General features: G+C 35.5%; 2 protein-coding genes across 5 annotated transcripts; one reads left to right on the top strand and one right to left on the bottom strand.

Annotated features, from left to right (window-relative positions):
* Positions 1 to 2593: 2593 nt before the first annotated feature.
* On the top strand, positions 2594 to 6985 carry LOC121247747 (sulfite exporter TauE/SafE family protein 3-like). Of its 4 annotated transcripts, XM_041146175.1 has the most exons (13): positions 2594 to 2740; positions 2855 to 3359; positions 3719 to 3878; positions 4350 to 4550; positions 4656 to 4720; positions 4812 to 4839; positions 4946 to 5040; positions 5109 to 5195; positions 5307 to 5357; positions 5569 to 5790; positions 6177 to 6270; positions 6378 to 6518; positions 6643 to 6985. In XM_041146175.1, exons 2-13 carry the CDS (start codon positions 3153 to 3155, stop codon positions 6720 to 6722), a joined length of 1431 nt encoding a protein of 476 aa, XP_041002109.1. In that variant the 5' UTR covers positions 2594 to 2740; positions 2855 to 3152; the 3' UTR covers positions 6723 to 6985. The 4 variants fall into 4 exon arrangements, 3 of the variants coding, with proteins under 3 accessions (XP_041002109.1, XP_041002111.1, XP_041002110.1); XM_041146176.1 differs by having other exon boundaries at positions 2608 to 3359; XM_041146177.1 differs by lacking the exon at positions 6643 to 6985 and having other exon boundaries at positions 2605 to 3359; positions 6185 to 6270.
* Positions 6986 to 7907: 922 nt separating this feature from the next.
* On the bottom strand, positions 7908 to 12191 carry LOC121247746 (sulfite exporter TauE/SafE family protein 3-like). Its single transcript, XM_041146174.1, has 12 exons — positions 11611 to 12191; positions 11039 to 11198; positions 10286 to 10486; positions 10147 to 10211; positions 10031 to 10058; positions 9866 to 9957; positions 9713 to 9799; positions 9542 to 9592; positions 9110 to 9331; positions 8660 to 8753; positions 8401 to 8541; positions 7908 to 8244 (listed from the first exon to the last, which is right to left on the bottom strand). The coding sequence occupies exons 1-12, from the start codon at positions 11827 to 11829 to the stop codon at positions 8159 to 8161; spliced, it is 1446 nt and encodes a 481-aa protein (XP_041002108.1). The 5' UTR covers positions 11830 to 12191; the 3' UTR covers positions 7908 to 8158.
* Between the last annotated feature and the right edge of the window lie 344 nt (positions 12192 to 12535).

The following is a 12535-nucleotide window of genomic DNA, read 5'->3' as shown; positions in this document are numbered from 1 at the left end:
GAATTAGAATAAATGAAAATGTCAAAATTAATATTTTAATAAAATAATAATAGATTTAGAGAGACTGTTATTTGGTGTTGTTGAAAAGTAGCTAGCTAAATTTATAAAAGTGAATTTTCTAGCCTATTTTGTTGAGTCTACTAATAATGATCAACTCACAAAAAGCGATCAAAAGTTCAGCAAAATGACAAGCATGCATTAAAAATTTAAGAGTTATTATATTCTTAAAGAGTTATTATATTCTTAAACTAGAATGTAGAGCACACGTGTATTATTGAAATGGTAAGATTTGATAAGTAAGATTAATTTTTTTTAAAATCAAATTATATTATGTAAATATTTCAACACGTGTTATCCTGGCCAGCTTATATATAGAAATTTTCAAAACATTTTATCTCCTTGTATGACTTTTGTGCAACTGGATTCGAATATTCCGAGGAGATTATAATGCACACAAATGTTGTAGTTCGGAATGCCCACATTTTAAATGCCAGTACTTCCGAGAAAAGAAATGAACCCCATATATATCAACACATGGTAAAGGTTAAGAGTCTGGAATATTGTAAGGCGTAAGAGAAATAAGAAAAATGATAGTTGCTTAGTGTGTATGTGTCGCATAATCACTTTGAAAAAAAAGTAAATAAATATGAGATCTATATAAAAAAAATTAATTTTTTAATAATAAATCTTACTTTTTTTCAAAACGATTGCATGATGCTTATGCACTTTACAATTGTATATAGCATTACTCATGTTTACACCATGACGTGAGCTCCTGCGTGACTTTTTCCAAAACTTTAAGGGATCATCAAGATATTAAAAAGAGATGTGATCCAAAATGCATGATGAATTTCGACCCCATCTCTCTTTTGGTCGCCAACACAAAGTGCGACAGTAATCAATGAATGCTTGGTGGATGAATATGTGATTGGAGTCCAGAAACTTCGTTTTCCGATGCTCTCTATCAATCATAAAGATAGATAGTATTAACGTCACAAACCACCCAACACAGTATACTCTGTGGTTCATGTGGATCGAGTAGAACTTCAACTAGATAGGGTTCCAAAAATGAACAAAGAAAGCCAGCTAGCTGATCTCAAATTTGATTAGATCGCTTTTTGTAATTCCGACAAACGTACATTAATTTTAAGTTTGTTCGCAGTTAAATTACTCGATACTTGTTCGTGGAATCATTGGAATTAGAAAGAGGTCTAATTTGGTACGCATTAAATAAAATCTTTAGGATGGAGACTGATATCTCTCCTAGATCTTTGAGTTCTTCTATTTATAAGTTAACGTAAAAGTACATATTCGATTTTATTAATATAATAAGATTTGATTTATAAGAGATTTTAATTTTAAATTTTTAGATTAAATCAAGTATTATCATGTTAATTAAATAAATGTGTGTTTTGCATACCGACCGACTACTAAGAAGAGTTTTTTATTTTTATTTTTTATATTTAAAAAAAAAAACTAGATTGAAATTGTTCCATATTCATGGCTTGAACCGTGCTACGTACACGAAAAAATTGCACAAAATAAAAACACTTGAATAGTGCATGATAAGTAAAAAGAATAAGGACGCTATGTCCGCAGCGGATCTCATCGATCAGGATTTTTATTTATTTTTTTAATACTTTTTTTCAAACATTTTTATAAAGTATTTAAATATTTTTTAAAAATAAAAAAATATATTTACAATTGTAATCGTTTTAAAAAAATAATAAAATATGAGACTTATATGAAAAGAATTAATTTTTTAATAATAACTTTCACTTTTTCTCAAAACAATTACTCGACGTTTATATATCTCACAGTTGTATGTAGAATTATTTATAAAAAAAATCACAAATTTATTTAAAAGTATTTTTTAATCATTAAGTTAAAAAATAAATAAAATGCAATTCGGTAGAAACGAAACTTTACGTGGGAATAGCATTTTTCAAAGAATAATGATAGATGTTGAATAATATTACATTGCATTTTACGTGTTCAGTTTTTCTTACTCATACAGTAGGGTTATATCAGTACTTTCATTATCAGTATTACATGTCAGAATGTAATAATAACAAGGTAAAAATATTCGTATATACAGTACTATTTTAGATAGGAAAATGCTACTCTTACCTAAAAAAACCCATCAAGAAAGGTTATCCATTGTATTTTTTTTTACTTAATGTTTAAGAAAATATTTTTTTAATAAATTTATAATTTTTTTATTAAATATTCGAAGAGATTTAAAAGTATTTAAAAAATAAATATAAATATTATTTTAGCATGCTCCTTTTGGATATTATGATATTTCAACTGGCACGTTTTATTTGAAAAATAATAAAATTTATTATTAAAATGTGATTTTGTCTACGTAGATATTAAATTTGCCTAATTTTTTTTATTTTTTTAAGAAAAGGCACGAATGTTACAAACTCTTCCGACTCTCCAAATAAATATTATGCACTTTTTTTATTAAAAAAATAAAATTTATTATTAAAAAAATAATTTATTTTATATAAATCTCTTATTTATTTACTTTTTCACGTTTGCTCTATCATTTCTGAGGCAAACACGTCGAATCAAAATCACCGTCACCTCTAAAAGCAAATCCATAATCGTAAAGAAAATGGCTGCAACAATAAAACAGAGACCCTTCATTCTCTCACGGAGGGGTTTGTGTCGTTTGACTTACTACACCAGGTTCGCGTGTCGTCTCCGGAAATCCATGTAAACGGCCAAACAGGTAAAGTCATGTGAGCCTGCTTTTAGAAAAACTGCGAAAGTAGCAGTAGCTGCTTTCCTCAATCTTGATTCTTGAAGGGCTTTTCTTCGACTACTGAGCCTAGAAAACTTCCAGCGACGTTGAAGTACATGATGGATACAGGAGAGATAAGCGACTGAATGAGGAAATTCGCTCCTACTGTTTCAAGGAACTTGCTGCGTTACTAATTGTATCAGCAGTGTAAACTCTTCAGTTTTCAATGGAAATTCATGGTGAATATGGTCACTCTGTTTTAACTAGTTGAGTCAGACAGACTAGCTACTTGGCGTGCTTTCACTTTCTCGGTCTTGTGCTTTAACTGTGCTGCAAGTGGAGAAAAGCTGTATATAAAAAGTTTAATGTTTTGAGGGAGAGTAAGAAGGAACTGATATATATGATGGCTGGGACTGACTCAGAAAGATGGGGATCAAGACTGATTGGAGTGGTTGCGATTGCTTTTCTTGTCATGGTCTCGGTTCATTTTTGGGGAAAAGAAATATTAGATCAGAAAGTGAATGAAGTGGTTGAATCTCGTTATTTAACGAGAATATCAAACTCCCAAGCGCAGACTGGTCGATTTGGTCATGAGCATGTTTGGCCGGTTAGTCTATCTATTTCATAATTTAGTATTTGTGCACTGGATTATAGGGTATTTGATGCTTTTAGTTTTTACCCTGCTCTGCTTATTTGCAAGGGAAGCTGAACGTATTTTTTTCTGATAATTATTGTTATCTCGTCTGCAAACTAATTTACGAAGTTGAAAAAAATATCCACCAGAATCAAAGATTATAAGGTCTCTTTTCTTCTTCTTTTTTCACATTTTGCATCAAAATCTCCTACGAAAATTTAACTCTATAGACCGTTGTTTGCTAAAATGCTCTTTTCTGGCGATATTAAACATGGACATTGTTTCTTGAACATGTTGGAAAATTGTGCTTACAGCTTTAGAAATTGGGACAGGAAATGAAATTTGGCTGGAAAATTGCGGTGGGTACAATAATTGGGTTCTTAGGGGCAGCTTTTGGGAGCGTGGGAGGAGTTGGTGGGGGTGGAATTTTTGTTCCAATGTTGACCCTGATTATTGGGTTTGATCAGAAATCATCGACGGCTATGTCAAAATGTAAGTGTTCTCATCGCTAGTTTTTCATGCCTTGTGCATTTATTGCGGTCCTGAAAAGCTATTTAGAAATAAGAAGCTCTACTCCTTTTATTGAGTTCTAATTTATAGTTAGCATTTGGAACACAAGAACGAATGTTAGAAGTAAGAAATGATATCTGAGTTAGGAATCCCCTCAAGGCCAAAGCTACACGAGTTCATTCAAGACAGTAATGGTCTACATAAGCGTTTCTGACATAATGCAGCAGCTTATACTTTTTGGATTTGTTTATCCCCGCTTAAGTTTTGTATCATATCCATTTCATTCTTAAAGTAGGGGCTGCTAATCTGAGAGTTGCTTCCATTTGGTAAATGTTATATTCTTTCTTAATCACTGGGTAGTTCATGAACAAAAGGTTGTTTCTCTAACTTACCATTCCCTGTTCTATTGAAGAACCTGCAACAATTTCCTTGCGCTCTTGTTTATTTGGTCAGGTATGATCATGGGTGGAGCATGTGCAACTGTTTTCTACAATTTAAGGCAAAGGCATCCTACCCTTGAGCTGCCAGTCATTGACTATGACCTGGCACTTCTATTTCAACCAATGCTGGTACTGGGAATCAGTATTGGAGTTACTTTCAATGTGATTTTTGCTGAGTGGATGATCACGGTCTTGTTAATTATTATCTTCCTAGGTAACAGTTGTTTTGAATAGCAGTCTTTTCTCCACTTTTTTTTTCCTCTCTCTCTCTCTCTCTCTTCATGGACAACTTCGCTGATTTGATCCTGGTGACCTGCAGTTATGTCAACTAAGGCATTCCTCAAAGGTGTTGAAACGTGGAAAAAGGAAACAGTAGCTAAAAAGGTGGTCTAAATTTTGTGCATACTTAAGATTATGTAGTTTTTCTATATTTATTTAGTTCGTCCTCAATTATTAATAGTTTTTTGTTTTACAGGAGGCCGCTCAACGCTTGCAATCAAATGGTGAGTTGATCTGAATTTTTTTTTTTTTCCTTTTCCTCTTTGGTGCTTGAAATCTATCTTGGCCATCATAAAAATCTATTGCCCGGCTGATATCCCCTTTGATCAGGTATTGCTAATGAAGAGGTCGAACCCAGACCACTACCCGAAAGGCCAACTGATGGCTCTCGTGCAGAAGAAACGAAGGACTCTAAAAGATCAAGGGTAAGAATACGAAGCAATTACTTCCAAGACTTGTGATTTTTCGGGACTCACTTCTGTAACCTTCCTAGGTCTCTGTCCTTGAGAATGTTTACTGGAGGGAACTAGGAATTCTTGTTGCAGTCTGGGCCATAATCCTTGCATTGCAGATTGCCAAGGTTTTCAGCTGCTATGTGTTACTTTTCATCATAAAAAGGCTATATGTTGGAGTTTTCTTCTGCTTTAAGCCTTTACCATCCGACTAATGGATACCTATTCGTTGGAGACAGAATTACACAGAAACTTGTTCAGCAGCATATTGGGTATTAAACCTGTTGCAGGTACCTTCTGTGACTTGGATAAGAGAACAAATGTCTTGTTACATCATTTTCCCTCTTTAGGTTGCTATCTTGGGTATAAAATCCCAGCCTCCTAGACCCTAGTTTAGATTCGAGGCAAAGCAATGACAGATTAACCATGGGCTTGACCCTAAAATTCTTGAAATCTGGTTCTTAAGCAACAGGCTGATTATTTTCCCTGCTTGTCTTTAAGATCCCTGTGGCTGCTGGAGTGTCTTTATATGAGTCTGTTAGCCTGTACAGAGGGCGAAGAGTGATTGCATCCAAGGGAGAAGCAAGCACAAATTGGAGGGTGCACCAGCTGGTTTTTTATTGTGCAGGTGGCATTGTAGCTGGTATAGTTGGTGGGTTGCTAGGTCTTGGTGGAGGATTCGTTTTGGGTCCACTTTTTCTGGAGATGGGAATCCCTCCTCAGGTGCATTTTGTGCTTCTCCTAAACCTATAGTGACATAGGTGATGCCATAAGTTTGTTTACTTGTCCTAATAACATGGGTTGGCCTGTTTCACCACTCTTAACAAGACATTTAGATAACTTTTCTATGTAGCCCCATACTATTTTACAACTGAAAAAATCTATAGGGAATTATATTTATTGATGCAGCCAACATATCATTGATGTGGACCCTTTCACATCCTCTAATATAAAAAATATATATATATATATTAGTGTTTTGATTTTCTTTATAACTATGGTGGCAAGTGGTGTGTGTTTACACACATGCTTGTAAGTAGCAAAACTTTAAGTGGAGATAGTTTGTCATTCATGAATCATGGACTGACTTGTTTAGACTTTTTATCAAGGTGTCAAGTGCCACAGCCACATTCGCCATGGCATTTTCCTCATCCCTGTCTGTCGTTGAATACTACCTTCTAAAACGCTTCCCAGTTCCTTATGGTAAGCCATGTTGAGCACCTTGAGTACAATATAGATCTTAGCTTAAAAGAAATATTTTCAAAGATCAACATAATTTGACTTTTAACTTTTGTATTTATACCTTGCAGCTATCTACTTTTGTGTCGTGGCGATCATTGCTGCTCTTGTTGGACAACACGTGGTAACAAAGGTGATTGCCGTATTAGGTAGAGCGTCGTTAATCATCTTCATTCTGGCTGCTACAATTTTTGTGAGTGCAATATCACTAGGTATGCCAGGGGCAAATATGCATGTCCTGCTTGCACTTCTGTTTATCGATTTCAATAAGATCGCTTTATTTCATTATTTTTCTTGTAAATATCATTAATGAGCGCATCTGTACCTTCCAAACAGGTGGGGTTGGCATTGCACGCATGGTTGAAAAGATTGAACACAAGGAGTACTTGGGATTTGAAAGCCTATGTATATATTAAACTTAAGTCTTCAAAGTTTTTCCATTGGCCTTTTCAATCTCGATCTTTCTGGAGATAGCTACTTAGCTTCTAACTTCTCATACTTAGAAACCAAATTCTTTGGTCCCTGAGGTGACAAATAGATCATCAGAACATAACAAAATATAGGCTTCATTCTTGTGCTAAATGGTGCCCCTTTCTGCACCCACTAAACTGGTGCTGAAATTGTTCTGTAAGACAGACAATTGAACTTTTTTCAAGTGTTTAGGCACCAGCCCCCCTCATGATAAGTTGTCTGAAAACCTCAAAAAGTGCTTTCAGTGTCCTGAATCTTTGATTTCTTTGATTAAATAAGGAAAGTGGCATGATCATCTATAGTATAATCTCTCGAGAATATGCTGGATGAGTGTTGTCGTATGCTGTAGGGAAACTTCTAGTGCGGTATCAAATCTAGAAATGTTTGTGTTTACAACTCATTCTAAGCTAATCCTTTGACCACTTGGTTACACACTGACCAGTACTTTAGGCTACTACACATAACTTCTCGAAAGCAGAGAACTTATTAAAAAAGATGATGCATTAAATACGTAATGATTGTATAAAGCATTTTGCTTGGGTTTTGTTTTCTAAGAGAGATGGATTTTCAATCACATCGTCATTTTTGTATTCTTATTTCTATTGGTTCATTTGGCATACGAGCACACACCTGGACTGCATTATTCTCCGATTCATTGCAAGATTGGATAATCCAACTTGAAGATAGAAACACAATATCTTGCCTTACAAAGACGCACTCTTTTGGGAATGCACATGGGTTATATTAGATTTTGTACTATTAACATGATATGTCTATTTCTCTGTAAATTGAACCATCTAATTCAGAAAGAGAATTGGAGAGGACCTCAGTTTAAAAATCAGCCTACTTTATGCTTGCAACACCCACCTACTATACGTTGGAACTTAAGATAAACAGGCTAAGCACCGGAACATGTCAAACACAAGAATGAGATTTGCACAAATCGTGTACATGTAGAAGCAGTTCTGCATGCAATTGAATCAAACAGAATTGAATCATGAATGCTGTAAGAGAAATGTTAGCAGTCAAGTCTTCCTCTCAAAAGATGGCATTCACTACTAGGTCAGATCCAGAGCAATTCTAACTATGAGAATAAGATTATAGTAATTGTGTCGAGAGAAGAATGAACCTTTATATGGAAAATATTAATGTATCTTTGGACTAATTTTAAAACCTGATCAGCAGGTGCAAAAATGGTAAGCACCATCTGTCCAACAATCCTGAAACAGTCATAAAAAACAATGCAGAAAAATGGAGCTTCACTTTAGCTCCATTTATTACTCATATCTGTTCCTAACCACGAAGAATTTCGAAGCTCAGAGAGAATCAAGTGTTGCCTAAAACTCGGAGACTCGGAAAGTCAGGGGAAAAACTTCCAAGATTATGCATCATATGTGCAGATGTTTTCAAATCCCATATACGCTTTGTCCTTAATATCTTCAATCACGTTTGCTATGCCCACCCCACCTGTTTAGAAAGAAACAAAAGTGCTCACTACTTGTGAAGAAGAAGTTCAAACCCATATGCCGGCTGAACCATACTTAGATCAATATTATTCATGATTTCACTATTTTAAGAAAGCTGCAATAAGTATATGCACATATGTTCCAAAATGACACATACCCAGTGATATAGCACTGACAAAAATTGTGGTAGCCAGAATGAAGATGATCAAAGATGCTCTCCCGAGTATAGTGATCACCCTTCTTACCACATACTGCCCTATAACAGCAGCAATTGTTGAAACAGCAATAAAGTACAGAGCTGCAAGAAATATCAGACAAAATGATCACTTGTGTCTGAAAATAATAAGAAAAAAGGAATTAACCTCCTTTGGTGATCTAATTATATTTTTTGTGTTGTTGTACTCAACTTTACTTACCGTAAGGAACAGGGAAACGTTTCAGAAGGTAATATTCTACGACAGACATGGACGAGGAAAATGTCATGGCAAAGGTAGCTGTGGCACTTGACACCTGAAAGATATTAAGTTCAGTAAACTCAAGCTGTGAAATCATCAAGGGGAAATCGAATTTAAGTGAGAATATTTTATCAATGGCTTAGAAAATAAATTTCAGTTATTTTGAATGCCCTTTCTCAAATGTGGAACCAGAAAGGTGGCTGCTGGATTAAATGTTATCATCAAATCACTGAATAACTCCTATGAAGTTTCTTCTGAAATAAGATGCAGTGCTTCCTTCATTACCCGTTTTCTTGAGGCTATTAAAATTTAACTGTACAAAGAAATACAAAGTACTGCCTAACATAAATGTTATAGATTTTAAAAAAAATATAAATATTTTTTATACTTGAATGAAAGCACCATGTGCACCTGAGGAGGGATTCCCAGCTCCAGAAAAAGTGGACCCAAAATGAATCCTCCACCAAGACCAAGCAACCCACCAACTATACCAGCTAGAAGGCCACCTGCACAACAAAGAACCAGCTGGTGCACCTTCCAATTTGTGCCTGCTTCTCCGTTTGATGCAATCACTCTCTGCCCTTTGTATAGCTTAACAGCTTCATATGAAGATGCTCCAACGGCCACTGGAATCTGAATGACAAGAAATGACAAAACCACTAAGATGCTTCAGGTGACAGATTTCAAGAATCTTAGCATCAAGCTCATAGCTCTATTATGAATGCTTGGTTCCAACTCCCAACCACGAGGCTATATTCATTCCCAATGCTGAAAATAGTATAAACAAAAAAGAGAAAAGGATCTATACATTTGATTATATCCTTATTAAGTGGTGGAAGGTACCTGCAATAGGTTTAGCACCCAGTATGACACTGAGCAAGTTGTCGTGTAGTTCTGTTTCCAACACATGAAAAAACACATCAATCTAGCTCTTTGATGCTCAAACCAAAGAAAAACTAACCAAGTATAGGCTCGGAAAAGAAAGTACGGATATAGCTGGGAAAAAAGAAAAACCTTAGCAATTTCCAGTACAAGGATAATAATCCATACAGCTGAAAGAATTCCAACTTCCTTCCAGTAAATGTTCTCAATAATGGAGACCTGGGAAGGTTACAGAGATCAGTCATGAAACTATGAGTCAAGGAAGCGTTAACCATTTATTCTTACCTTTGACTTTTCAGATTCTTTAGCCTCTGAATGAGTTCCATTGCCTGGGCCTTCAGGTAGAGGTTTGTATTCACCCTCTTCAACACCGTTACCTGATCAAGAATTCTTTGAGAAACCCAAGATATACCTTTTTCATGCCAAAGAGAAAATGCGAGATCAACTCACCATTTGATTGCGAGAATCTAGCAGCCTCCTGGAAAAACGAGGAACAAGTAATAAGTTGACTGTTGAAGCATAAAGAAGTTCAATTCAACCTATATTATGAGCAGAGCTTGAGCTACCTTTTTGAGTATGGTTTCCTTTTTCCACGTTTCAATACCCCTTAGGTATGCCTTAATTGAAGTGACTGCAGATAATCATGAACGGATAAGGGAAGTTATCCAAGAAAAACATTCAGAGAGTAATTCAGAAAATAGATACCTAGGAAGGTTAGAATTAGCAAGACTGTGATCATCCAGTCAGCAAAAATCACATTGAAAGCAACTCCAATACTGATCCCTAACACCAACATTGGTTGAAACAGAAGTGCAAGGTCATAGTCAATGACAGGAAGATCAAGCGTAGGGTGTCTTTGCTTTAAATTGTAGAAAACAGTTGCGGCAGCTCCACCCATGATCATACCTGACCAAACAAACCAATACATAGAAAATTGCCCTCAGGTGGTGAAAAGTAAATTAGACAAAAAGCTGTCCAGATTTACTTATCCAAATAAGAAGTGCCGAATACACAAATGAAGGAGAGGAAAAACTATATCAAACGCACATGGCTCTGACAGTCCAATGCCCCATTTCAAAATTCAAAGAATCAGTATTATTCAAAAACAAACTGGGAGAAACAAAATTAGAAAGTATAAAGAACAAACTGATTCCTTGGATCAGAAAGCTTATGTGGAGAATTAGTCAAAACGGGCCCAAAAAATTCCAGTGCGTTGATATTCAAGCAGTAGACAACTTGGAAATTGATGCGACTTAAACATTCCAAGATAGAATTTTGTAAAAACTCTGATAGATGGCTGCAGGGATAATTGATACAAGTTCAATTTCTAGACAGTTTTAGTTCAATATCCAACTATCTCCCAACTTTGCATTGGCGTAACGTAAGGCTTCTTAACAGCTTTTCAGTGACAGCAATAATCGAAAAGGAGAAGAAACACCTACGAGGGATAGTACTTACATTTTGATATTGCTGTGGATGATTTCTGATCAAACCCAATAATAAGGGTGAGCATAGGAACAAAAATGCCACCCCCACCAACTCCTCCCACGGTTCCAAAAGCTGCCCCAAAGAATCCTATTATGGTACCAACAACAATTTTCCAGCCAAATTCCAGTTCCTGAGAACCCAATCTCTCGTAATTAATACTTCCAATGTTTTCACCGTTTAATTGGCATACTATCAACAAATTGCAAGGGGAAAAAACATTTTTAGAGAAGAAAAGGGTAATTAGTAGTACAGCATTGTGTTACACCCAAACAGAACTTACAAAAACAATATTCGTTGTTCACCATGTTGGGAGAAAACATACTGAAAGAAAGATTTAACTTTTGAAATCTATAGTCAGTTTGGTTTTCCAAAAATGAGAAAGAGGGTAGAGGAAACGAAGTCAACTCGACTTGTACAATCATTCAATCGAGAAACACATGCTATTCAAGAATCATGAAAAAACCTGTCGTCAATAAAGAAGCACATGTAATCCTACACAACAGTATAGACATTGTAAGACAATAGAATTAAGTTGGACTCACCGGCCAAACATGCGTATAACCCAATCGGCTCGGTTGCCATAAAAAGCTCAATACTTTCGTAATGTAATCAGACTCGACCTTTTCTTTCTCACCGTAACTTGAAGCTTCTTGCTCCAAGCTTCCTTTTGCCGAAACAAACAACGAAGCCATAAGGAGAAAACTAATCAAAACTACTTTAATCAACCTCGAACCCCACCATTCTAATCCGATCTCGGCCATCAGAGATCACAATTCCTGGCTCTCTCTCCTTCAGAGTATCAACTTTAAAAAACAATGCCGGAACTCAAAACAAAAAATATCTAGAAAATGTCAGTCAGAACTCTAATTTAAACGCAACCCAGTTCCTGTATGAAGTTCTACTTCACTTTGAGAACTGTTTCTCGGGGGGTGGTAATGGTTTTGTTTTTCCTTCTCCAATGGTGTGGTTTGAAGGCCCCGGCGAGGTGCGAAGGGGAAGATGAGATGTTGAGCCCGAATGTGGGTGCCGCTTCTTATATAGTATTGCTCTGCTCGCTGTGCCGTTTAGTGAGAACCAAAGTGCTACTGCTGCACATGGGTGCACGAGTCCATCACGAGATGAGTTTTTTTTTTTTTTTTTTTACGTTGAAGTGAGTGAGTTGAGTTGAATTGAGTTGAGTTGATAAAATATTATTAGAATATTATTTTTTAATATTATTATTATTTTAAAATTTGAAAAAAATTAAATTATTTATTATATTTTATATTAAAATTTAAAAAAATTATAATAATAAGTTGAGATAAATTGATGATCCAGACTTCACTGTAACTGAGGTGTGAGCCTGTGAGAGTTGGAAGGAACCCTCGTGGCGACCTACACGCTATCGCTTACTGTCTCGCTTTTTTTTTTTTAAAATAATTTTCCTGAGTTCAGAATCCAGATACATAAACGCTGTTTCGTCTTTGC

This window comes from Juglans microcarpa x Juglans regia, chromosome 1S (genome assembly GCF_004785595.1).
Source record: "Juglans microcarpa x Juglans regia isolate MS1-56 chromosome 1S, Jm3101_v1.0, whole genome shotgun sequence".
Classification (NCBI taxonomy): domain Eukaryota; kingdom Viridiplantae; phylum Streptophyta; class Magnoliopsida; order Fagales; family Juglandaceae; genus Juglans; species Juglans microcarpa x Juglans regia.
The sequence above is the reverse complement of the archived record's forward strand: the minus strand, read 5'-3'. Positions and strand labels throughout refer to the sequence as shown.